At 35.7% G+C, this 23654-nt stretch overlaps 1 protein-coding gene across 3 annotated transcripts; it reads left to right on the top strand.

Annotated features, from left to right (window-relative positions):
• The first annotated feature begins 1832 nt into the window (after positions 1–1832).
• LOC133303302 (TNF receptor-associated factor homolog 1a-like) lies at positions 1833–23243 on the top strand. Of its 3 annotated transcripts, none has more exons than XM_061503192.1 (13): positions 1833–1932; positions 2622–2828; positions 2909–3020; positions 3689–3777; positions 3894–3962; positions 4049–4181; positions 5319–5477; positions 11002–11350; positions 13069–13181; positions 19211–19358; positions 20070–20542; positions 20632–20836; positions 21669–23243. In XM_061503192.1, exons 2-13 carry the CDS (start codon positions 2651–2653, stop codon positions 23061–23063), a joined length of 3423 nt encoding a protein of 1140 aa, XP_061359176.1. In that variant the 5' UTR covers positions 1833–1932; positions 2622–2650; the 3' UTR covers positions 23064–23243. The 3 variants fall into 3 exon arrangements, with proteins under 3 accessions (XP_061359176.1, XP_061359175.1, XP_061359177.1); XM_061503191.1 differs by having other exon boundaries at positions 2622–2825; XM_061503193.1 differs by lacking the exons at positions 1833–1932; positions 2622–2828; positions 2909–3020 and having other exon boundaries at positions 3710–3777; positions 4049–4116.
• Positions 23244–23654: the final 411 nt, after the last annotated feature.

The raw sequence follows: 23654 nt of genomic DNA on the forward strand, positions 1-23654 counted from the left end.
CATTGGGTAGAGATATGTTCATTTCCTAATTCATATTGATAATAGATAAATTCTAATAAAATAATGCGTATAAGATAAATCTCAATTTTTTGTTCTTGTTTTTGTAAGTTTTAATTTTTTTAACTTTATAATCTTAAAGTAGACTTGTGTTTGTTCTACAAACTTATATTACTTGATTGAAACATTTGCAGATACGTCCCTAATAAAAGGTATTAACATTCCATGATGAAGCATCTTTTTCCCACTTTCATTTTGCCTTTCTCCCCTTTGGGCTGAACCCCAGTTGATTTTGTGGGCTTTTTGCCCGGGCTCACGTGGGCTATGTTTGAATGGAGAAGCTATCTCATATGAGCAATTGAATTAGGCTCTTTAAAGGGCTCACTTCAGTGGTGGAGAGGCGAAGCAACATTTTAGTGATGAACAAGTTGATTCTTAGAATATATTTGGAGTAAATTTATTTCTTAAGTTAAAAGTTGATAATAAAAATTTAAAGTATTTAATGTTTCTACCGTAAATGTAGATAAATTATCTACATTCGCTCCCAAAACGACGTCGTTTTAGGTTGAAAAATAACAAATTATAATAAAAAAGATTATTATAATTCTAAAATAATTTATAATTATAAAAATATCTTGATTTCCTCATCTAAACGTCGTCGTTTTGGATTCAATGTAGATAAAATTATCTACATTGACGGTAGAAAAAGCGAACCCAAATTTAAAATATAAAATTAAAAGTTGTTTCATACTTGTATAAAATTTTTAATTTATAAATATTTTAAAGGTCAAGCTAGAGATGAATTATTCGATAAAGTAACATTTAATATTTTTTTAAAAAGCGTTATATATCTTAATAAAGCTCATTCTGAGAGCTTTTATTTTTTTTAATTATTATAAAAAAGTTCTTTTTATAATAAAAACTCTCATTAAAATATATTTTGTTAAACTTCTACGTCAAAGAAGGAGATAAGGCAAAAAAACTGTCAAACCAATATTAAACTCAGCTTGATTATTGACCTGGTCGAGGTACTTGATCATTGGTTCAACTGCATGACTCAGTAAGTATATGTAAATATATAATTTATATTAAAAAACTATAAATATACTCAAATACTTGTCAAAAAATATACTAATTTCAGATATTTTAATATGAAAATAATAAATTACACATCATTGTCCAACAAAAGATCAATCAAACATATAATATTTATGATACTAGGATTTCAGGTTCAGTAAACGACATCTCTAACTATAAATCAAATCAAAATTCCCTGCATATTGCATAATCAAGATAATATTAGTGTTTGTAGGTACATAATCTATGTAAGTTAATAAGCTACAGATCACTCAAATATTTCAAAAGAAAATAAATCATTTGTGTTTAAAAATAAAAAATAAAGAAGACATTAATTTATGAAAATAAGTTAATAAGCATAATTATTATCTTTTCTCATCCACGATTATGAGAATCTGTGACATCAGGAAAAACGAAAATTCACAAGGAAAATCCTTAATTTTGTTTTAAATAAAGGGTTCGTTTTTTCTGGAGTTACTGCAGATAATTTATATGCAGTAAATCAATACGACGTCGTTTTAGTGCGAAAATCATGATATTTTTGTAATTTTAATTTATTTCAGGGTTATAATTGTCTTTATATTCATAATTTTTTAAGATTTCAATACCGAAACGACGTCGTTTTGAGAATAAATGCAGATGACTTATCTTTCATTAAATGCAGAAACATTTTTTCCTTAAATAAAAACCAATAAAATAAAATAAAATAAAAATTATTTTCGGTTTCGGGTTATTCCTTTGCTCTACGTTACTCATCACCTCTCCCCTTCTCTCTTTCTTTTCTTCGCCTTTCTCTCTCTAAAATCCCAGAGCTGCGGATTCACACACAGCTATTGTTATCTGCTTCTTCGATTCCAGGTTCATGTGCTCTAATTTGGATCCGTTTGATGCTACGTCGTTTTGCATTAACCCTTGTTCCCTGTTTATTTTATTTTTCTTGGGTTGTTCTCGGTGTTCCTCTGCGCCATTCCTTCGATTTCGATCAATGTTTTTCACGGGAATCTTTGCCTGAGATCTCGGTCTTTTTTAGGGCATCGATTCTTTTCCGTAATTTTCGGTTTTGGGTTTCATGCAATTTGCATCAACCAGCTCGTTTTTGTAATCTTCTTATTTCTTGGTTCAATTCGGCCTTGTTTAAATTCATTTGGTTGATTTTGAGTTTAATTTTATGCAATTTTTTAATCTCTATTTTAGGGTTTTATCCGTAGGTTTTTGATTTTTTTTTGAGGTGGGTTTATGGGTTTTCTTGTGTTGGATTTTGAGTAAAAGGGATGGTTCCATTCCTTTGTTTGTGTTATTTTCTTAGGCTTCAATGTTGAATTAATGCCATTTGAATTTGTTCTATATTCCCTTCGATTTTCCGTGACAATGTGCCGTGCTCCTAAATCTGATTTTGTGTAGAATTGTTAACTTTTAAGTGGTAAGAGTTGACTTTTTTAGCATTATATATTATAGGATCTTCTGTGATATAGTTGATAAAGGAGTAATTTAAATGTTTGACTGATTTTCTATGTTTTAATGTAATGCGATTGCGGGGTATACAGCAGGTGTTAGTGAAATAGTTTTTGATCAAGGAATGGCTGGGATTTCAAGTGAGGAATCTGGAGTGGGAAAATCTGTGGAGGGAATTTTCAGCGGGCAGCGTTGTCAATCTGGGGAAGCATTGGCGGAATGGCGTTCATCTGAGCAGGTGGAGAATGGAACTCCGTCAACTTCACCCCCTTACTGGGACACTGATGATGATGATGATGGTGGTGAATTTGTAATTGTTAAAAACATAAATTTTTTCCATAAGAAGTTGTTCAAGATCTAAATTTTATTTTTATCTTTACAGGACCTAAACCTTCTGACTTGTTTGGAAAACATACATGGAAGATAGACAAATTTTCTCAGATTACCAAAAGGGAACTTCGCAGTTGTGCATTTGAGGTTGGCAACTACAAGTGGTATGCAGCTTTGGATAAACTTATTGGCCTTTCTTGGTATTTAGCATGCTTTAGAGCTTAACTATCTAAGCTTTTTTGCATCATTCTCCTTTATACATTTATTGATTCAGGAGCTTGTTGTTACATGAAAAAGGGTGTGGTCCAAGGATTACATTTTTCCCCCTCTTTTTCTCTCCTTCATTCGCTCTTGTTTTTGGTTAACAACATATGATACATGTTTGTAAATTATTTTTGCGCCCAAATAGACCATTATGGCTTCAGTCAATCATGGTGCTGAATTTGTTATGAATATTATGAGTCTTGCCAAAATTTATTGTTTGTAATTTATCTCTAAACCATCTCTATAAAGAGGGAAAATATTGGTTAGAGGTTTACATAGTTCTTTCCAGTACTCTGCAATTTTCAGACATTTACAAAGGAATTTGTGACTATATAACATTCTAATTTAAGCAAGGGAAATAAACTTTTCTTTTTTTATTTGTGAATGGTGTGTCCTATATCAGGAGTAGTTGAACATGATCATAGAATTAACACGTTTGAACTCGATGCAAAGTTGGTACACACAATCTAACAGACGCATATTGTTTGCTGAGACAGTCTCTGTGACTTGAAACTTGCTGTACATATTGATTGAGGTTTTGACCTAATCATGTTGTGTTGTGTGGCAGGTATATTTTAATTTATCCACAAGGTTGTGATGTTTGCAATCATCTCTCTCTGTTTCTCTGTGTTGCTAATCATGACAAACTTCTTCCAGGTTCAATTCTTGAAATAGTTGGATTGCATTACGTACTGTTAGTGTTACTAGTTGCTCATGGTCCCACAGTACCTGACTTCTTTTTTGTTCTCACCTTTTTATTTGGGGTAATACAGGATGGAGTCATTTTGCACAATTTACAATAGCTGTGGTCAATAAAGACCCGAAGAAATCAAAATATTCTGGTCTGTTGGTAAATAATTGGATTTATTATTGGAGTTTACAATTTTTCTATCAGCATCATTGAATTATTTTTACTTGACTTTTCTAGATACTTTGCACCGATTTTGGAAGAAGGAGCATGACTGGGGATGGAAAAAGTTTATGGAACTTTCGAAGGTTTATGACGGCTTTGTTGACAGTTCTGACAATCTGATAATAAAAGCTCAAGTTCAAGTCATTAGGTGTTCTATGCTTAATTTGTTATTTTATATATAATCTTAGAAATATGCACAAACCATCTTGTATACAGTTTAACTGGTCATTAAGGTTATTGTACACATAGTTTTGATTCCATTTGTTTACTTATCCAGAATGAAAAAAAAATATAAATGCTCTGTGCTTCTACTAGTTAGAGTGATTAGTCCTTTTCAATACGCTTCATAGGAGATTTGAGAGCCAGCAAGAAATGATATTCTTCCTTTGATGTAAACATTTTGAAAGTTTTTGTGAAATTGGGCGAACGAGTTCCTGCCATTATTTTAGCATTTATCTGAGGTTGTCAACCTTCGATTCCATTTGTGCCATTTTGTAACCATGCAGTATTTTCCATGATCATGTTCCACATCTGCATCTAATAAAGGGCAAGGATAGCTACTTTCTCTATGTCTGTGCCTTTATTCTTCCTTGGCTTTTTTCATATAGTTTTTGCAACTAACCTCATGACAATACATACCTATAACCTGTTCTAAGTACTTTGAAGATCTCATTCTATGTTCACTGAAATTCCGTGCTTCCTCCACCATTTTTGCTCTTCTCCAATCAGATGTTGTAATATTCATGACAACTTCTCTTGTTTAGTCTTCAAGGTTGAGAGTGAACTGTTCCTCATCTTGTTCAAAGAGTGAACTGTTGAGAGTTTACAACTTTGAAGTTTCAGAGAATCCAGTGATGTTCCTCATCTTGTTCAAAGAGTGAACTGTTGAGAGTTTACAACTTCAGAACTGCTGAAATTATGATTTATATTGGGTTTCTTCAAATTATTGGATTATAAGTAATAAACTATGGTGCCAAGTTGGCTGTTTGCTTTTTTATCTTTGGAGTTGACTTGTTTGATGCTTAGCAAGTAGTTAAATTGACATCTTATTTTTTGCTTAGTTAAAAACACTATTTTTTCTGAAAAAGGTTAACCAAACGGCCACATATAGAAAGATTTTCTATGTCATTGTGTCTATGAACTGTTCTGCTCAATCTGAGGAAAAAGCTGTTAACAGATTGTGCTTCTGTCAGATTGGATTTTGTTATTTCTGAACAATGATGCAATGTGCCTTGGAGCTTTTGATTCTGATATGTGACTATATTCTTTTGTTCTTAATGTACAGGGAGAAAGCTGATAGGCCTTTTCGTTGCCTTGCTTGTCAGTATAGGAGAGAACTTGTTAGGGTATATTTGACAAATGTAGAACAAATTTGCCGGCGTTTTGTGGAGGAAAGAAGAAGCAAGCTTGTGAAGTTGATAGAGGACAAAGCTAGGTGGTCAAGGTATTTCATACTTATCTTTAAATGCATCAAACTTTGACATGTATGTATACTCTAAATTGTCTCGTTGACTATGCTATATAGTTATCATTCTCAGATGGCATCTCTTAGTAGGACTCCAAAAACGTTATAACGGGGAGCGGATAATGGTGTAGCTGCTCAAGTGAAGTCCACATTAATAAATACAAAACCTGATTAGGAACATTGTTTAATTGTTGTGTTGATTATATTACCCAAATCTTGAAAGAAGATAAGTAAATCATTTAAATTTAAACCTGGTCAAAGAAAATGAGAGAAAGGAGAAAATGAAAGAAAATGAGATCTGGAATATCTAGTTTACAAAGTTTCTATTCAAGGTACAGCTCTGAAATGCAGAGATGATATTTATGAAGTTACAGAATGGAGCTTGCAGTGCAAGCTTATCCTATATGCTACTTCAGCAAAAAAACTGGTCATGAAATGAACAATATAAGGAGTAAATATACACTAATACAATCAGTTGAACATGATCCAATACCTTGAGTTTGTTTCTAGTTCAGCAAATCTTGGTGCAGAAAGCGATTTAGTAAATGTATCAGCCACTTGTTTCTAATTTCAGCAAATCTTGGCCGCTACCCGCATTTAATAACTATGCTTCCAATGTCCTTATAAGGGCTGAGACAAAATTGACAAACTTTGTTTACACTAAAGGCTATTTCTTGCCTTATTAGAGTTGCATATTGAAGTGCTGCAGCAATGGATCTGGCGCATGGCCGCATTTTCTGTGAAATCGTGGGTGATTTGCTTTCGCGGAAATGGTTGTTGATATGGGTGAAATACAAATTTACCCTTATTTTAAAGCTGTAACAGAAATATTTTAAGGGCATTATGGTCTTTTTGGGGTTTAACACTCCCTCACTTCCTCTCTCCCTTTGTTCGAAAGAAATAACAGCCTCCTTGCTTTCTCTTGTGCGCGTCTTCTCTTCTTCACCAACATAAACAAAACGTCTCTGTCTGCCATGCTATCTCTCTCTCTCTATCTTGCTCGCGTATTTTTTCTGGCCTCTTTTTTCTGGCTTCTGTTTGAAATTTAATTTTTTTTTTCTGGGTTTTATTTCCAAAGAAAAGAAGAAGAAAGGTGTTGAAAGAGAGCAGAGAGAGAAAGGAAAGTGAGAGAGAAGAGAATATGAGAAATATCTTTTCTGTATTCAATGTCTCTGAACAATAGTACTAGAGCCTAGAGGTGATATAAAGCTGGTATAAAGCTGGGGTGATTCAGCAGTAGCTGATTCAGCTATAACTACGTAACTGAAATCTAACTAAACCAGTAACTAAATGAAGGATGTAATACCCTGTGACACAATACAATACACCCACAGTAAAACAATAAAAATATACTGAGGTAAAAAGTTAAACCTATCCAGTGTTACTAAAGATACAATATATGCTAATATATTTTTTCTTTCTTGGCTTATTTTTTTTCTGGGTTCTATTTTTTTGTTGCTTTTGTTTTTTTTTTTTCGGCATTTTGTTTTCTGGCTTCTGTTTTTTTGTTGTTGCATCTGTCTGTTTTTTTATACATATATAAGCCTCTTTTTTTTCTGGGATTTTTTTTTTTGCTGAATTTTTTTTTCTAGGTTCTGGACTCTGGTTGTTCTTTGTTGCCTCTTTTTTTTATTTTCTGGCTGTTTGTGTTTTTTTTTTTTGCCTTTACTTTTTTTTGGCCTTATTTTTTTTCTGGCTTCTATTTGGAATTCCTGTTAGTTTTGGAACAATTCTTTATTATGAATGAATCATGACTGTTTTTATTTTTGAGTATATATATGTGTGGTATATCTAGGTTCCAGTGATCCATTGTGCTATTTCTGCAACTGCATCCCGCTATAGCACTAAGGGTTTTTCAAGGTTGGCCGCAATCCGCTTTTAACTACTATGGATCTGCCCCTTATTTACTCAATCTACAACACTTGGCAGGGGAGCAGGGATACTCTTTGCTTCGGTCAGGCTTTGCTGAGAAGTTCTCTTATGTACTTGGTCTGAGATAATAACAATCTTCCTTGGGAGAGATGTTACACTTCTATACCAAGAAATTAGTCCAAATTACCCAACTATTTTAGAGCAAATTTGGAGTTTAATTTACTGATGAGCTGTTGAATAAGATTTAAGTTGTTTCCGGTGATGATAGTATCTACATAGACCAAAATGTAAGTGCAATGACCATTGTACCAATGAATTAATAGGGAAGGATCACGCTTGCCAGAATGAAAACCAAACTAAAGTAGAGTGTGGCCAAATTTCTCAAGCCAGGCCCTAGGAGGCTGTTTGAGTCCATAAAGAGCTTTGTGTAATTTACACACAAGTATCTTATCAGCTGCCTCAAAACCTAGAGGTCGAGTCATGTAGACTTCCTCCACAAGATCCCCATTCAAAAAGTCATTGTTGAAATCGAGTTGCTTCAATGGCCAACCATTATAGAGTGCTAGGGTGAGCATAACCCGAATGGCATTGGGTTTGACTATAGGAGAGAAGGTCTCATTATAGTCAAAGGCATTTGTTGATGAAATCCTTTGGCAACAAGTCTTGCCTTGTACTTGTTTACAGTCCCATCCGGATTTTCTTTAATTCTAAATACCCATTTGTATCCAATGGGCTTCCTAGATGGTGGTAATCAGCTTGAAGAGCATTATACTCTTGCTGCATAGCCTGAATCCAGTGGGGGTCACCTAGGCCTGTTTGACTCTGGTTGGTTCTGTATGAGCTGTAAAAATAGAAGGGGCACCTTTTGACCTAGTAGTAATGCTGTGAGTAGGTGAAGGTAGACCAAGAGAGGTTGTGGATATGTATTCTGACCCTGAAGAGGATGGTGAAGTAGGTGACGAGGAAGATTCTAAACTGGTGTGGTTGGAGAGTCAAAGAAATCAGAGAGAGAGAGAGAGAAGAAAGAGAGCGAGAGTGAGAGAGAGAGTAAATAGTTCATCTCATTTCATAATATCAGAAACAATACACAAGTGCTCTTTATAGAGCTGAGTTTTGTGACATGTCATCTAGTTCAGTTGTAACTATAATCAGTTAATTAAACTGATATATTTAACTATTTACAGAAATGACCCTAAGTACAGCTGCACAATTTTACCTACTCTAATATGTCCCCTCAAACTCAGGGTGGATGGAGATAACGAAGAGAATCCACCACCATGAGTTTGTCTCTTAACACAGCAAACCGTGAGGCAGATAAGCTCTTGGTGAGTGTGTCAGCAACTTGATCTAAGGCTGGAATGTGACAGACTTGTATTTCCTTAGCAAGAACACGCTCTCTGGCGAAGAAGATATCTAATTCCATATGCTTAGTCCTGGCATGAAGGACAGGATTATGGGACATAGATATAGTGCTCAAGTTATCACAGAGAATGAGAGGAGTACTAAACTGAACTGCGATACTCAGCTTCAGTGCTAGATCGAGCAATAAGATTTTGTTTCTTGGACCACCAAGAGATTAAGTTGGATCCAAAAAAGACACAAGCTCCTGAAGTGGATCATCGATCGTTAGGATCACTATCCCAATCTGCATCACAAAATGCTGTGATAGAGAACAGATGACTGGGATTGCATGGTTGCAACAACATACCATGATGCAAGGTACCATTCAAGTAACGCAAAATTCTCGACAGCAGCCCAATGTTCTTCAAGTGGCTGAGCCATGGATTGGCAAGCTTTATTCACTGAGTAGCTAATTTTAGGCCTAGTGAGAGTAGCATAATGTAAAGCCCCCACAATAGAGCGATAGAAAGAAGGGTATGAGTAATAGTTGGACTCATATTTAGAAAGTTTGCAGCCAAATTGAATAGGAGTGGAAATTCCTTTTGCCTCTGCCATATGAGCTTTGTTGAGTAAATCTTTTATGTATTTAGACTGAGAGAGAATCAATGCTCCAGAAGGTGCTTTCTGAACCTCAATGCCAAGGAAGAAATCAAGTTCCTCAAGATCTTTAAGAGCAAAGGTAGAATGAAGTTGCTGAATTAGAGACTCAATGAAGAATTTTACATACTCTAATAGAGAGTGACTTTGTGAAAAGGACTGATTTTGAGGACTAGGTGATGTAGGAGAACATTGATTCCCTTGAGATGAGGAAGAAGGAACTTGCTTTTCTCTTGAGGACTAATTTGATGTGGAATTGACTGACTGATATGATGTATCAGGTGTTTTGTACACTTGGACTTGCTAGAAGGTGAAGGAATTGGGTAGAATAGGAGAAGATGGGATTTGTGGTTCTGTTGATGACCTTGAGGACTGACTTGGTGCAGCAGAGGGAGATCGTCTAGAGGAATTAGATGATGAATGGGTAGCAGAAGACTGACTTGAGGATGAGTTGAAGATGTTGACTGATTTAAAGGTGAATGTGAAGATGAGGATACTGGATCTGAATGAGAAGTGGAGATAAACAGGACAGGTTGGAAGTGAAGGAGAAGTATGGAGGAAAGAAGAAGGACTTGGAATAAAAGGGAAAGGAATGATGGTGCTGGAAATGTAGAGGAAATTGTGGGACTATGGGAGGTCTCTGATGGAAAGAGAGATGAGTAAGGAAACTTGTATTCATTGAATATAACATCTTTCGACACATATATTCTCCCAGCAAGGCCGAGGCACTTGTAGTCTTTATGATTAGGTGCATGGTAGTCAAAATCGCGATTCAAACCGTAGGATCGAATGATTTGTGATTTTTGCCTCCATGACCTATCTGAATGTGTGCAGAATCACTTCCAAACATGATTGCTCCGGATTGCCATGTAAAATTGCAAAAACGATGGGATCACACGATCCCACCGTGTCGGACGATCCAAAAAAAGAGCAATTCTTTTACGTCAAACTCACTCATTTTTGAACACTGCTTTCGTTTCCAAACTGGCTGAACCCTCCCTTCGCCTCTGTAAGGTTTCTTGTGCTAAGAGAGAGAAAATGGTAGAGTTTTTTTTTTTTTTTTTTGGTAGTTGAAGAGCTTTTAAATTCAAGAGAAAAAGTTTGGAGATGTTGAAGTAAAATTTTAATTGGAGATAAATCTTAAATGTCAGGTGAGGAAATTTAAGAAAAGAGGGAATTCAAGAGACTGATGAAAGTTTGAAAGAGAGAACCATTTTTTTGTTGACGACATGACATAGACAAGGAGGATGGGTAGCTGAAAAGTTAAAAATTAAATTAGAAGAATTTTTGAGTTCCGGTTGCAGCACACGTTTACAGTGATAGGAATAAAAAAATATTTTGTTTACTGATAATTTGATAAGTTTATAACTTTTTTCTATTGGGTCTCTATCCGTTGCACTCTCCACCGTTTTGCCTTTTTTTTTTCTTTCTATTTTTTATTGGATTTTAAGTTATTGCCTTTTCTTGTTTATACTATTATCCTTCTTTTACATTTTGAGAACAATCAAATTTTTTTATCTATTTTCTTTTGCAAGTTAATCTTATATCATGTAATTTATATGTATAAATATTATCTTTAATTTGTGGTGTTGGATTTTTTTGGCTGACAAATGGTTATTTGCAATACTTTCAGCTTCTGTACTTTCTGGCGAGAAATTGATCAAACTTCTAGGCGCCACATGTCTAGGGAAAGGACAGATGTAATCTTGAAAGTGATCGTGAAACACTTCTTTATAGAGAAAGAAGTGACTTCTACTTTGGTAATGGACTCCTTGTTTAGTGGATTGAAGTCTCTTGAAGGCCAGATTAAGTGCAAGAAAGGTAGGGTAAAACTGTTGGATGCTGAAGAAATGCCAGCACCAATTGTTCGTGCTGAGAAAGATATGTTTGTACTGGTGGATGATGTTCTACTGCTACTTGAGAGGGCTGCTATAGAACCTCTGCCTCCGAAAGATGAAAAGGGTCCTCAAAATCGGACAAAGGTGAGTAAAATAATGTGTTGGTAAAATTTAACTGGGGAATCATGTGGATAGCTGGTTATATGGGGTAGGCCCATTGGAATCTGATGGTATTAGTGCAAGAGATTTTAAAGAATAAAGCAACACATAAGAGAGATCAGATTCAGTCTTTATAAGATGACCTGGGAAAAGAGAATGGAACTCTTTCTAGTGCAATAATCTGATTTTGTCCGTAGTCTGTTACAGTCACAACAAGTACCCTTTTTTTTTTATGAAATCTTTGTTAAATGACAAGTCTTTATAAGATGAGTTTATTTATAGACTAAGAAATTTAACCATCCAAAACAACCAACTAAAATATTATGAAAGGATTATACCAAATATATATATATATATATATATATATATATATATATATATATATATATATATTATGAAAGGACATAAAGGGAAAAAAAATAAAACTCTATTCTTTTTTCTGAACTACCATCTACTGTGTGTGGAGATTGACTTTTAGTGAACTGCTATCAGCTGATGAGGCTAATCTACAACCTAATGTGTTCTTTAGGTTTATTGTAGGTTGCTGGTTGGCGTTTTTCCTTCAATTTCACATTTCTTGGGGGGGATTCTATGCCTTTATTTCTGATTGATTATGCATGTGTCTCTGATTACTCTAAAATTTCATAGTTTGATGAATAACAAGTTTGTAGGAATTGTTTTTAGAGGAATGTTTTATGTGGGGGTATATTTGTTAAAGTGTCATGTGAAAGAGTTGGTTTATGCCAAAACACATTGGCTTTGCTTGATCCATGTAGCCAACCCCACCTAGCAGGAAAAGGCTTTGTTTGTTTTTATTAGGACCCATTTGCAAGGTGTGGGACTTGGAGTCTCGCGTTGGTTGTATAGGCAACTAATGTGGGGTTTATAAGGCCTTAGGCACTCCCAGCCTTTGAGCTAGCTTTTGGAGTGGTGTATCCCATGGTTCTTATCAAATGGTATTAGAGCACCCACTATGTTTCGCAGATTGGAACCTGGAACTGGAACTCGGGGTTTGGACCCTTGGACTTGGAACCCCGTGCTTCGACTGCAAAGCTTGGTGGAATTTTAGGACCCATTTGCAAGGTATGGGACTTAGAGTCCCACATTGGTTGTATGGGCAACTAATGTGGGGTTTATAAGGCTTTGGACATTCCCACCCTTTGAGCTAACTTTTGGGGTGATGCATCCTAAGGTTCTTATCAGTTTCATATTGCAAGGGAAATCCACTTATTGTCAAATTGGTATGAAATAGAGTTCTATGTTTTGTGAAGAAAAACAATTTTGGTCTCAGTAATGGATTCTACAGCCCTCTAATGGATGTCCAATTCAAATATGAACTAGTTATTTTATTCAAAACTTTGCGTATGCTTGTGATAGAGATGTTACTACTTACTAGGCCAATAACTGCAATATTTTCTTTGTAATTTTGAATTTAGGGTGAGTACATACTACTTTTTCTACCTATATTTGTCTAGATATATTATCTTAAACTTTGGGACAGGATAAGCTTTATATTTCATATATAGTTAACATAAAAATAAAGCAAGTTTAGCCTAGTGAGAGTTGTATGCATATATTACACCTGTATAGTGTAGTATTTTCAGTCACCTGGGAAACTATTATTGCAAGGGTATGAGACATTTTGGCTTTTTAGTTTTGGAATTTTTTTATTGCTTAGAATCCCGGTTCACCATTTTTGGCAGGATGGAAACTCTGGGGAGGACTTCAATAAAGATTCTATAGAGCGTGACGAAAGGCGTCTCACAGAATTGGGTCGCAGGACTTTGGAAATATTTGTCCTTGCCCATATATTCAGGTAGTATATGCATTTAGTTCTGGACTGTTCAAGTTTTCTAGGTTAACTGCTCATTTATATACTCTTGATTTTAGTTTTTGCCAACTCCTGAATTATGGGGCACTTCTGCGTTTCTTGATGTTATGCTAGAAAGTCTAGAGGATACCTCATAATATCATAATAATATGTTAGAATAATTTGGAATATCTTAGATGATCTCCTAGGAATAGTTTTTATATTTCTTTATATGTCATGATTTTTTCCCTTATTTAATAAGGATTGGAGTCTACTACTAGTATAATTAAGGGTTAGTGTTCTGTCTTTTATATCATATATTATAGTATGTCCTTCACAACAATATCAATATAATTTTATTATTCAGGGTTTGTTTTCTTGTTTCCTCCTTCTCTACCTAAATCTCTATAATCTCAACATGGTATTAGAACCATACTTGTCAGTAGCAGTTAGCGTCCGACCCCAAAAATGGTATAGCGGTGTAGCGGGTAGTGACCGCTACGGTGAAGTATTAATTCCACATATATTATACTAACGGTCTAATACTACACAAATATAAATGCTCAAACATAAGAAGTCACTCAAAATCAGACACATAATTCCACAATCAATGTCAAATACAAGGAACATAAAGTAAGGATCCAAAATTAACACAAATGAACAATGAATTGCACAAAATCAAACACATAATTCCACGATCAATGTCAAATAGCGGGCAGTGTCGCGTTGCACACCTGTACAAGCTGGTACGCTATGTCGCTACCTTCTGCTACCGGCCAGCGTCGTGTTGCGATTGTAGCAGCCGCCCGCCGCTACCTGCTTCTGTAGCAGTTTAGCGGCGCTACGGGATGCTACTGACAACCTAGATTAGAATATATCATTCACCGCGTTACTTGTCCCGTAACCATTCCACTGCCGAGTTCCTTAAAATCCTGAGCTCTATTATTTCAATGATTATTTCCTTCCCTTCAATTAGTCATATTTCTTGTCATGTTTACCTATTGGCACTCTTTATCTTTTCAACCATGCTCATCTCTTGTTTTTCTGTCCATGTTTTGTGGAGCTCAGGGTATATTATTTGGCTGTTTTTCCTTTTTAAAGGGTTCATTATAACAAGCTTAAAGCGTACTAAGCTTTAGCTTGAGGGTTATACCCAAATTGGATTTCAACCAAATGATCCACTTTTGGGAAGACGTAGAGGAGGTTTTGAGGGGAATACCACGGGAGGAGAAGATTTTCTTAGGAGGAGATCTAAATGGTCATGTTGGTAAAAGCAATGGATGTTTTGACAGAATTCATAGAGGTTTTGGCTGTGGAACAAGAACATAGTAGTCAATAGCGGCGCTATTGCACCACAAGCCGCGCCAGTTGTGCTTTGCGGAGCTTCGCCGCAACCATCTGCGCCGCGCCACACCAAATCGCAATAGCGGCCGTTGCGGCCGCATTTGCGGCCAAATCTCGCCGCAATAGTGTCTTTTTATGGTTTTAACCCTAACCCGCTCTCTCTTTCTGCCTCTCTGTTGTGCCTCTCTTCTTCCTCTCTTGCTTTCTTTTTCGCGCTCGTTTCTTCCTTTCTCTACTTCTCTCTTATAGTATTGAAGTTCAATGTGGAAGCCATGAACGAAGAAGCAAAGCTTTGAGTCAGAGAGAGAGAGAGCAGATGACGGAGAAAAGGAGAAAAAGTAAGAGAGAGAGAGAGAACAAATGAAGGAGAAAAAGAGAAGCTGTGAGAGAGAGAACGGATGAAAGAGAAAAAGTGAGAGAGAAAGAGATTCTGATTTATCTTTATTCAAACAAAAGAAAAGTACATTTGTTAGAAAAGTGATTCACAAGTCACAGTAACCAAGTAACTTGGTTATAGTATCAGTGGGTAAAACTATTTCTATATCCAAAAAAAAAAGAGAATGTATCATTAAAAGGTAACTAAGGTAAAACACTAAACTAACTAAGATAAATATGGTAAATCAGTAAAGTATAGTTACAACTAAAGGTAGTACAACTATAGTTAAAGTTTGGACACTTATTACTAAGAGGTAACATGTCAACTCTGCCTTTATTTTTAATTTCTTTATTATTATTTGTATTTTTTTTAGGTGTTATTATTTTTTTAATAATTTATTATGTTACACACACATATATATACATATAATTTGTTTTTTTAATAAATATTTTTTTTTTGCTATTTTCGCAACCGGAACCCGCAATAGCGCTATAGCGGTTTTGAGGGTTGGCCGCATCAGGCCGCAATCCTCATTTGATAACTATGAACAAGAAATGAGATTGGAGAAGATATCTTAAACGTTTCACTAGCCTAGGATTTGATGCTAGCGAACACCCTTTTTCAAAAATGTCACATCTAATCACATATCATAGTGGCCAAAATCGTAGTCAGATTGATTTCTTTATGGCTAGAAGAGAAGATAGAACTTACTGTGTCGACTATAAGGTCTACCCTAGAGAGTGTATCTCTACGCAACATAAGCTGGTAGTACTAGAGGTTCGGTTCAACAAAGTACTTAATGAGGAAGATGGCTCAGAACCCAATTATAAGATGGTGGAAGCTAAAGGAGAAAAAACAGAGAGAGTTCAAGGAAATAATGTTGCATTAAGGACCATGGGAGTTTGATGGAGGAGCAAATGAAATCTGGAATGAGATGGCTATGTGTATTCAAAATATGGGAAGGAGGGTGTTGAGAGAAAGCAAAGGAAATGGATTTCATAAAAAGGAAACATGGTGGTGGAATGGAGAGGTGCAAGAGGCAATTAATCAGAAAAAGGAATGCTTTAGATATTTGCATAAAAGTCCTATTAATGAGAACTTGCAAAAGTTTAGATTGGCGAGAAAAAATGCAAAGAAAGTAGTGCGGGAAGCTAGAGGCAAGGTTTTCTCCGATTTGTATAAAAATCTTGAGAGCAAGGATGGTGAAAAGGTATATATAAACTTGCAAAAATGAGGGACAAGAAAAGTAAAGATCTCACCCAAGTTAGATGCATCAAGGATCAAAAACTTTTGATGAGAGATGAAGATATAAATGAAAGATGGATGAACTACTTTAACAAGCTGTTTAATGGGGATGGCAATAAAAGCGAGGTGGACTTGGAGGACACTTATGATGATTTGAATAGCAGATTTGTATGTAGAATCAATACACGTGAGGTTAAGGAGGCTTTAAAGAGGATGAAAACTAATAAAGCCTTGGGACCCAATGGTGTCTCTATTGAAGTGTGGAGAGAACTGGTGGATGTGGCAATAAAATGGTTGACTAATCTTTTCAATAAGATTCTTCAGACAAATAAGATGTCTGATGCATGGAGGAAAAATATGTTTGTGCCTATTTACAAAAAATAGGGAGATATTCAGAATTGTTCTAACTATAGATGTATTAAGCTAATGAGCCATACTATGAAGTTATGGGAGAGAATTATTGAACATCGCTTGAGGAGAGAGACCAAGGTTTTTGTAAATCAATTTGGATTTATGCCAGGAAGATGTACCGTGGAAGCCATTTTCTTGATGCGACAATTAATGGAAAGATATCGAGAAAAGAAGAATGACTTACATGTGGTGTTCATAGATCTTGAGAAAGCATACGACAGGGTCCCAAGAAAAGTTTTATGGTGGGTTCTTGAGAAGAAAAAAGTACCATAAAAGCATGTAAAGGTAATCAATGATATGTATGATGGGGCTACTACATGTGTGAAAGCTTATAATGGAACATTAAGTTATTTTCCTATCACGGTAGGTGTGCACCAAGGTTTGGCTCTAAGTCCTTATCTTTTTGCCTTAGTTATGGATGAAATAACAAAAGATATCCAAGAGGAAGTGCCATGGTGTATGCTTTTGCAGATGATATTGTGCTTATTGATGAGACCAAAGACAGTGTTAATAGAAAACATGAATTGTGGAGAAGCACAATGGAGTCTAAAGTATTGACGTTGAACAGGAGCAAGACTGAGTATATGAAGTGTGAGTTTTCTCTGGTAAGAGATGTAGACTAAGATCCTGTGCATCTACTTAGTCAAGAGGTATCTAAGAAATATGCTTTTAGATTCCTGGGATCCATTTTGCAAAACAGTGGAGAGATTGATGAGGATGTAAATCGTAGAATCAGAACAGGGTGGATGAAATGGCATAGTGCATCTGGGTTTTTGTGTGACCGCAAAATTTCCTTTAAGCTAAAAGGAAAATTCTATAGAATAGCAGTAAGGCTTGCAATGTTATATAGAACTAAATATTGGCCAACACATAGGCAACATGAACATAAAATGAGAGTAGCAAATATGAGGATGTTAAGGATGTGTGCTTATATGAGGATGGATAAGATAAGAAATAAAGATATACCGGTGGTTGAAAAGATGAGAGAACATAAATTGAAGTGATTTGGGCACATAATGAAAAGGCCCCTGGATGCTCCTGTAAGAACAAAAATTTGTTACCAAGAGCTCAACATAAAGAAAGGTAGAGGTTGACCGAAACTTACTTGGGAGAATGTAGTAAAACAAGACTTAATGGAGTGGAATATAGATTGGCGGACGATATGCCTTAGGACGGAATGGAGAAAATCTATTGGCATAGTGGAGGGTTAGATTTGTTGTTATTCCTATGTTACAGATGGTCCTTTTTTAGTCTTTTTTCTCTTCATCTCGCCCTCCCCTTCTTTTCCTTTCTCTCTTTTCTCCTTCCCCATCTTTTTTTGTCTCTTATGTATTTTTTTATTATTTATTTTATTTTATTTTATTTTTTAATCCCTTTAACTTTTACTTATATATATATATATATATATATATTATTTTATTTATTTTTATTTTTATCCCTTCGTATCTTTCATTTGGGTTTATCTACCATTGACCCCAATTAGTTTGGGATAAAAGTGTTGTTGATGTTGATTTTTTTATATTTTATGATGTGTTATTTAATTAGGACTAGGAGGCTACTATTAGTATAAATAGGGGTTAGTGTTGTGTCTTTTGTATCATATATCGTATCCTTCACAGAAATATCAATATAATTTTATTATTCAGAGTCTGTTCTCTCTTTCCCCCTTCTCTATCTTAATCCCTATAATTTCAACAGTTAGTATTGATCATCAGGGAGTAGACTCCTTAAATTCACATCAGTTATGATGTTATCCAATTTGTTATATATTATGGTTGCAGGTTGAACTTTCATTTTGATATTAAAAATTTCAGAAATTTGTTTTTCCTTAAGAGGGTTAGTGACTCTTATGATCAGAGTTTAGGTGATTTGCTGTAAGAAGCTGTCAATACTTAGCAAGTTGGCTTGGCTTCTATGTGATTTCAGATGTCATGCCAAGTTATCTAAGCCATCCTTTGCAATTTGCAACGTTATTTTAATCTTTATTTCTGAATTCCATGTACTTACTCTTTCGGGATCTTACTTGAAGCTTATTATCAATTACAGATGAGATTGTCTGTTGTTACCATGATAAGAATTCTTTGCAAAAGTTCCACTATCTATGGTATTTCATAAGTGGATGAGAAATAAGGCATTTTGAGCTTTTCTACTGACAATCTTGTTTCCTGTAGATGACATTACACTCTGAAGCTTAAGTGTGTACTTTGTACTATTCCTTCTGTGCTTGGACTCTGATATATAGATGTACTACCATGGGACATGGACATGGAATTTTATTTAATAATTAGTGTCATGTGAGACAATATTAGATGATATGTGGCTAGCTTGATAGCCAATAGTTTCAGTTGGTTGATTTTGCAATTAGCTTTGGGGTTCATGGAAGTTTATACTTGAGCATTTAGTGCAATATCGTTGTCTAAACGAAAGTGATTCAGTGCTTGTTATCTCCTGCGACCTGGGCTTTGTGTTGCTTTCTGTATGAGATGTTGAATGTATATATTATAAATAAGGTGTGCTTAACTCAATTTTGGTAACATGTAAAGTGTTTACTATGTCTGTACTGCTCATTCTTTTCGTTGATATTTTTACCTGTATATTTTGACTATTTGTAGGTTGTGAATGGATTAAGATATCCTAATTATTTACTTACTCGGTGCAGCAATAAAATTGAGGTTTCCTACCAGCACGCAGTTGCTCTGAAGATACAAGAAGAGCTCATACGTGAAGAGGCAGCTTGCCTGGCTGAAAGCGAGCAGAAAGCAAAACGTGGAGTTAATGAGAGGGAAAAGAAGTCAAAGAAGAAACAGGTCTGGCACACTTCTAATTTGCATTGTCAAGGGATCTCTGATTACCTAAAGTTGATTTAACAGATGCTGTGGTGTTCCCTGGTTGTTTTTATAACAAATTAGGTTTTTACTTGATTATATGTCACAGATTGAAATGCATTTGTCTGACTTTTTTAGTTAATATTTTGATGTTAAAACTCAATAGAGTCGAGATTAAATCATTCTTATAATTTGCTCTACAGAACTTGCATCGTAAACAACAACTACCATAAAACAATCAAAATATCTGGTAGCATCATAATGTTACTATTATTTATTATTGAAGAAATTAGCTAATTTCTGATATATGACAGCTGCTCTGGGCAAAGATTTTGTATATTAAAACTCCAATCTTCGGAATATTGGTTTGTTATTAGGTTGTCCCTACATGATTTGCCTATATTTATGTTTCATGTACATGTTTAAGACCTTTTACTTTTACAATCTTGAATTTCCACAAACTAGTTTATGTAATGAACCAATAAATATTGTTTTTGCTAATTATTCCTAATTTGAAATATTTTTCCAGCAATTTATAAACTATAATTCACCCAAGATGTTTTCTTGATGTTCCTTTCCTTTGGCATGCCTGCTGTTCGTGGGATTTAAGGATGTCATGTACATGGGGTTGCTGAAAGGAGTTGTTTGGATTTTCCTTTTTAGTGCTGACATAGTCCTTTTTTGTCACTTTAGTCCAAACAAAAACGTAACAATCGGAAAGGAAAGGATAAGGGTAGGGAGGAGAGGCCTACTATGGTTGTACATGACAAGCAGCAAGACAATGCTACTGATGAGAAAAAGGATTGTAACTTGGAGGAAGTTCAAACTCTGGATGAAAAGCTTGATGCCCTGGAAGTTGTTTCTGATGTGTCTGACTCTGTGGATGCAGTTGGTGATGTGCTTCAGCCTGATTCAGAAGACAGAGATGCTAGTCCTGTTAATTGGGATACTGATGCATCAGAAGTTCATCTTCCAACTGAGGCTAGTAGCAATTGTATAGGTGGTCTTTCATCTGTACAAAATGGAATGGCTGAGATGAGGAGCGGTTCAGTGATGGATGACAGTTCTTCAACATGCTCTACTGATTCATTGCCATCAGTGGTGATGAATGACCCCTACAAGGGGAACTCTTTTTCAAATTACAAAGTCCAAATGTCACCTAGCAGGCAAGTATATAGAGTAGTGTTTATTCGTGTGGATGAATATCAATGATGTGTCTTAAGTGTTAATTTGATTTGGCACTTTTTATCTGTAGAGATAAGAACCAAGTTAAAGCATCTTGTGATGGAGGTAGTTTGACAACTGAAATGGATAGTCAGGCATCTGGCTCTGCTATAGATGCTGTGGATACTAACAATGAGTCTGGAAGTGGTAAGGTGGGTGAATCTGAGTCTGAGGGTGCTGTTTTATGCTTGCAGGATCGGTTAAAGTGGCTTGAGCAGCATGTTGTCAGAAAGAAGGTCTTATTTTCAAAAGCTTATCCTATAATGATTTGCTGCTGAATATGTCCCCTTTTTTTCTGTTATTCTTCCTTTTGTTTAGTTTTCTGTTCTCTGTGTTGCTCTCTCATGTTGGATTATTTATTAATTTTTTCCTGTTTCTGTCTCACCATCAAGAAAGACCCAGAGTAGTTTCACTGAGAATGACTTCAAAAGACAAAATTTTAAGAGTTTTAAAATAGAGAGATGATTGAACACCTCGTTTTGCCTTATTTCTTTTTCATCTGGAAAAAAAAAATTTGATTTTGCACGGCTGAAAACAAATTGGTGATGTTTCAATATATCTATGTTGTTTAAAGATTGGTCTGCATAAGAATTGAAGTATTCATGGGAAAATGATGCTGATATTTTCCACCTTGTTTCAATCTCATGCTATGAAAAATATTTTCATTTTTAAATTCTTCCATTCTACTATCATTCCTATTAGCTAAAAAGATGTGAAAATTAAAGTGCCTCTGCAATCATACACTTTTGCACTTATCTGGGCTTTTCATTTGTTCGAATATTTGACATGTGTTGCTTTAACCACAACTTAAGATGTGTTGCATTGTATTTATGTGGCAAAGGGATCTGGCTGGACTTTCTTTTTCTTGAAGGGTAGGAGATTAGATTTGGAATGGGAGAAATATTGATGGTTGATTTGATATATATATATTTTTAAACATGTCCTTTGACAAAATTTTCTTTCAAACTGTCTTGTTTTAATAAATTTTGTGTTTATTTCGATATTAAAATCTCTCTAGTGCTTTTACAATTTGAGCCTGATGTCATAGGCTGCTTTTCTAATTGATAGGATGAGGAAGTTCTTCCACTACAAAAGAAACAGAGCATCAAAGACCAAATTGACGTCGAAAAACCAGTTGATATTGAAAGCCTACAGAAAGAGAAGACATCAGCAGTGCCATCCTCACCTAGGAGTTCTCCAAGAAACTTACCCTCATCTGTTCCAATGAAATTAGAACACCAGACTAGTGTTAATGCAGATCCTGTTCATGTCAGGAAAACATCTTTTAGTGTCTCACAACAGACTGATAAAGATGCATCTTCATCTTCAACTTCTGCATCACAACTAACAACTGTACCCAAAACAGAGATCCAGAAGACTTCACCCCCAAGACTAACTGAAAGATCTATGACACAAGTGGCTATGACGTCAAGGCCTTCTAGTGCTCCTCTAGGTCCTGGTGGTCCCAGGCCAACTGCTTCTGTTGTCTCTGTGGTTCAAACACCTCCAATACTTGGACGTTCAGTGAGTGCAACCGGTCGATTGGGACCTGATCCCGCACCTGCTACTCATAGTTTTGTTCCTCAGTCCTACAGAAATGCAATGATGGGGAATCACATGGCCTCAACTGCTGCAAATCTCACTCATTCCAGCTCTAATTCAGGAGTAAACCCATCTCCTGGCTATTCACAACCACCTTCCTTGGTATCATCTCCAATATTTATATCCGAGAATATGGATTCTAATGCTGGCCAGTCTGGTGTTCCCTTTGGTATGTTTACACGAGATGTTTTACAGAATGGAACCCAGTGGATTGAGAGTTCTCAAAGGGAACCCGGCAGAAGCATGCACTATGAACCCCCTTCTCGACTTAATGATGTTCGAAACTTTGACTTGTACAATCCAGTAGACAGTAGATCTTTGGGCAAACTACCGAGTGAATTCCCAGCCTGCACATCCAGGCATCAGAACCAAGGGTTGTTGGTGGATGAATTCCCACACCTTGATATCATAAATGACCTGCTTGATGATGAGCATGGTATTGGGAAGACAGCCAAGGCAAGTTCAGTCTTCCAGCCCCTCAATGATGGATCACAGTTTCTAAATCGACAGTTCAGTTTTCCTGGAGAAACCGGTACAAATGATGATTTGGGATCGTCAACCAGTGGTAGGTTTGAGAGATCACGAAGTTACCATGACCCTGGGTTTCAACGAGGGTATAGTTCATCTGGTGGGCCTTTTGACTCACAGAGGGATTATCTTCCACAGGTGAGTACGCTATCATATGGAAATGGCAAGGTAGATGGGTTGATTCAAAACCAATGGCAGGTAGCTGGTTCTGATCTATCTTATTTAGGAATGAGAAACACAGAGAATGATGGTTACTCCTACTATCATGATTACTCAAATATGGCATCTGGTGTCAATGGTTATACTGTGTTCAGGCCTTCAAATGGTCCGTAGAGGGAAATGATGACAAGGGTTGCCCACAAATTAGTGGTCATCAACAAATGTAATAATGTATTTGAGGAAATTGTTGGTTCTCTTTAGATTGGAGTGAGGTTGTAACCCCTTGATAAGAAAACATTTTGTAAAGAGTGTTTCTCAGTAATTTGGTTCCAGCTTTTCATGATAATATACTTGTCCTGTTTTTTGATGTTATTTTTATGTCCTTATGAGCCTTTTTAACTGTTCTGGGATTTGGCCTTCCGGGATTATAGGTACTATACTAGAAAGCGCGGAAACTCCAAAAAACAGGAGTGTGTATGATATGCGGTTAACATTCTTGACACGATTATTTCGACATGCGAATTTGATTATGTTTGACATGTTCCAACACGGTCAAATGATATTTTTGTAAAAATATTATAGTTTTTTGAAAAATTATTTTTTAAAAAATTAAAATATATTAATAAAACTTTCACCTAATTATATTAATTTCCCCTTCTTAAGTAGATAATAGATCATCTCAGCACTATCGATGTCATTCCTGTTACGCTCGTGTCTCCTTCTCTCTGATCTCAATCTCTGATCTGATCTCTTTGATATGATCTC

Source organism: Gastrolobium bilobum, unplaced genomic scaffold (genome assembly GCF_033153095.1).
Source record: "Gastrolobium bilobum isolate Gb01-03AN ecotype WA unplaced genomic scaffold, APGP_CSIRO_Gbil_v1 utg21165, whole genome shotgun sequence".
NCBI lineage: Eukaryota > Viridiplantae > Streptophyta > Magnoliopsida > Fabales > Fabaceae > Gastrolobium > Gastrolobium bilobum.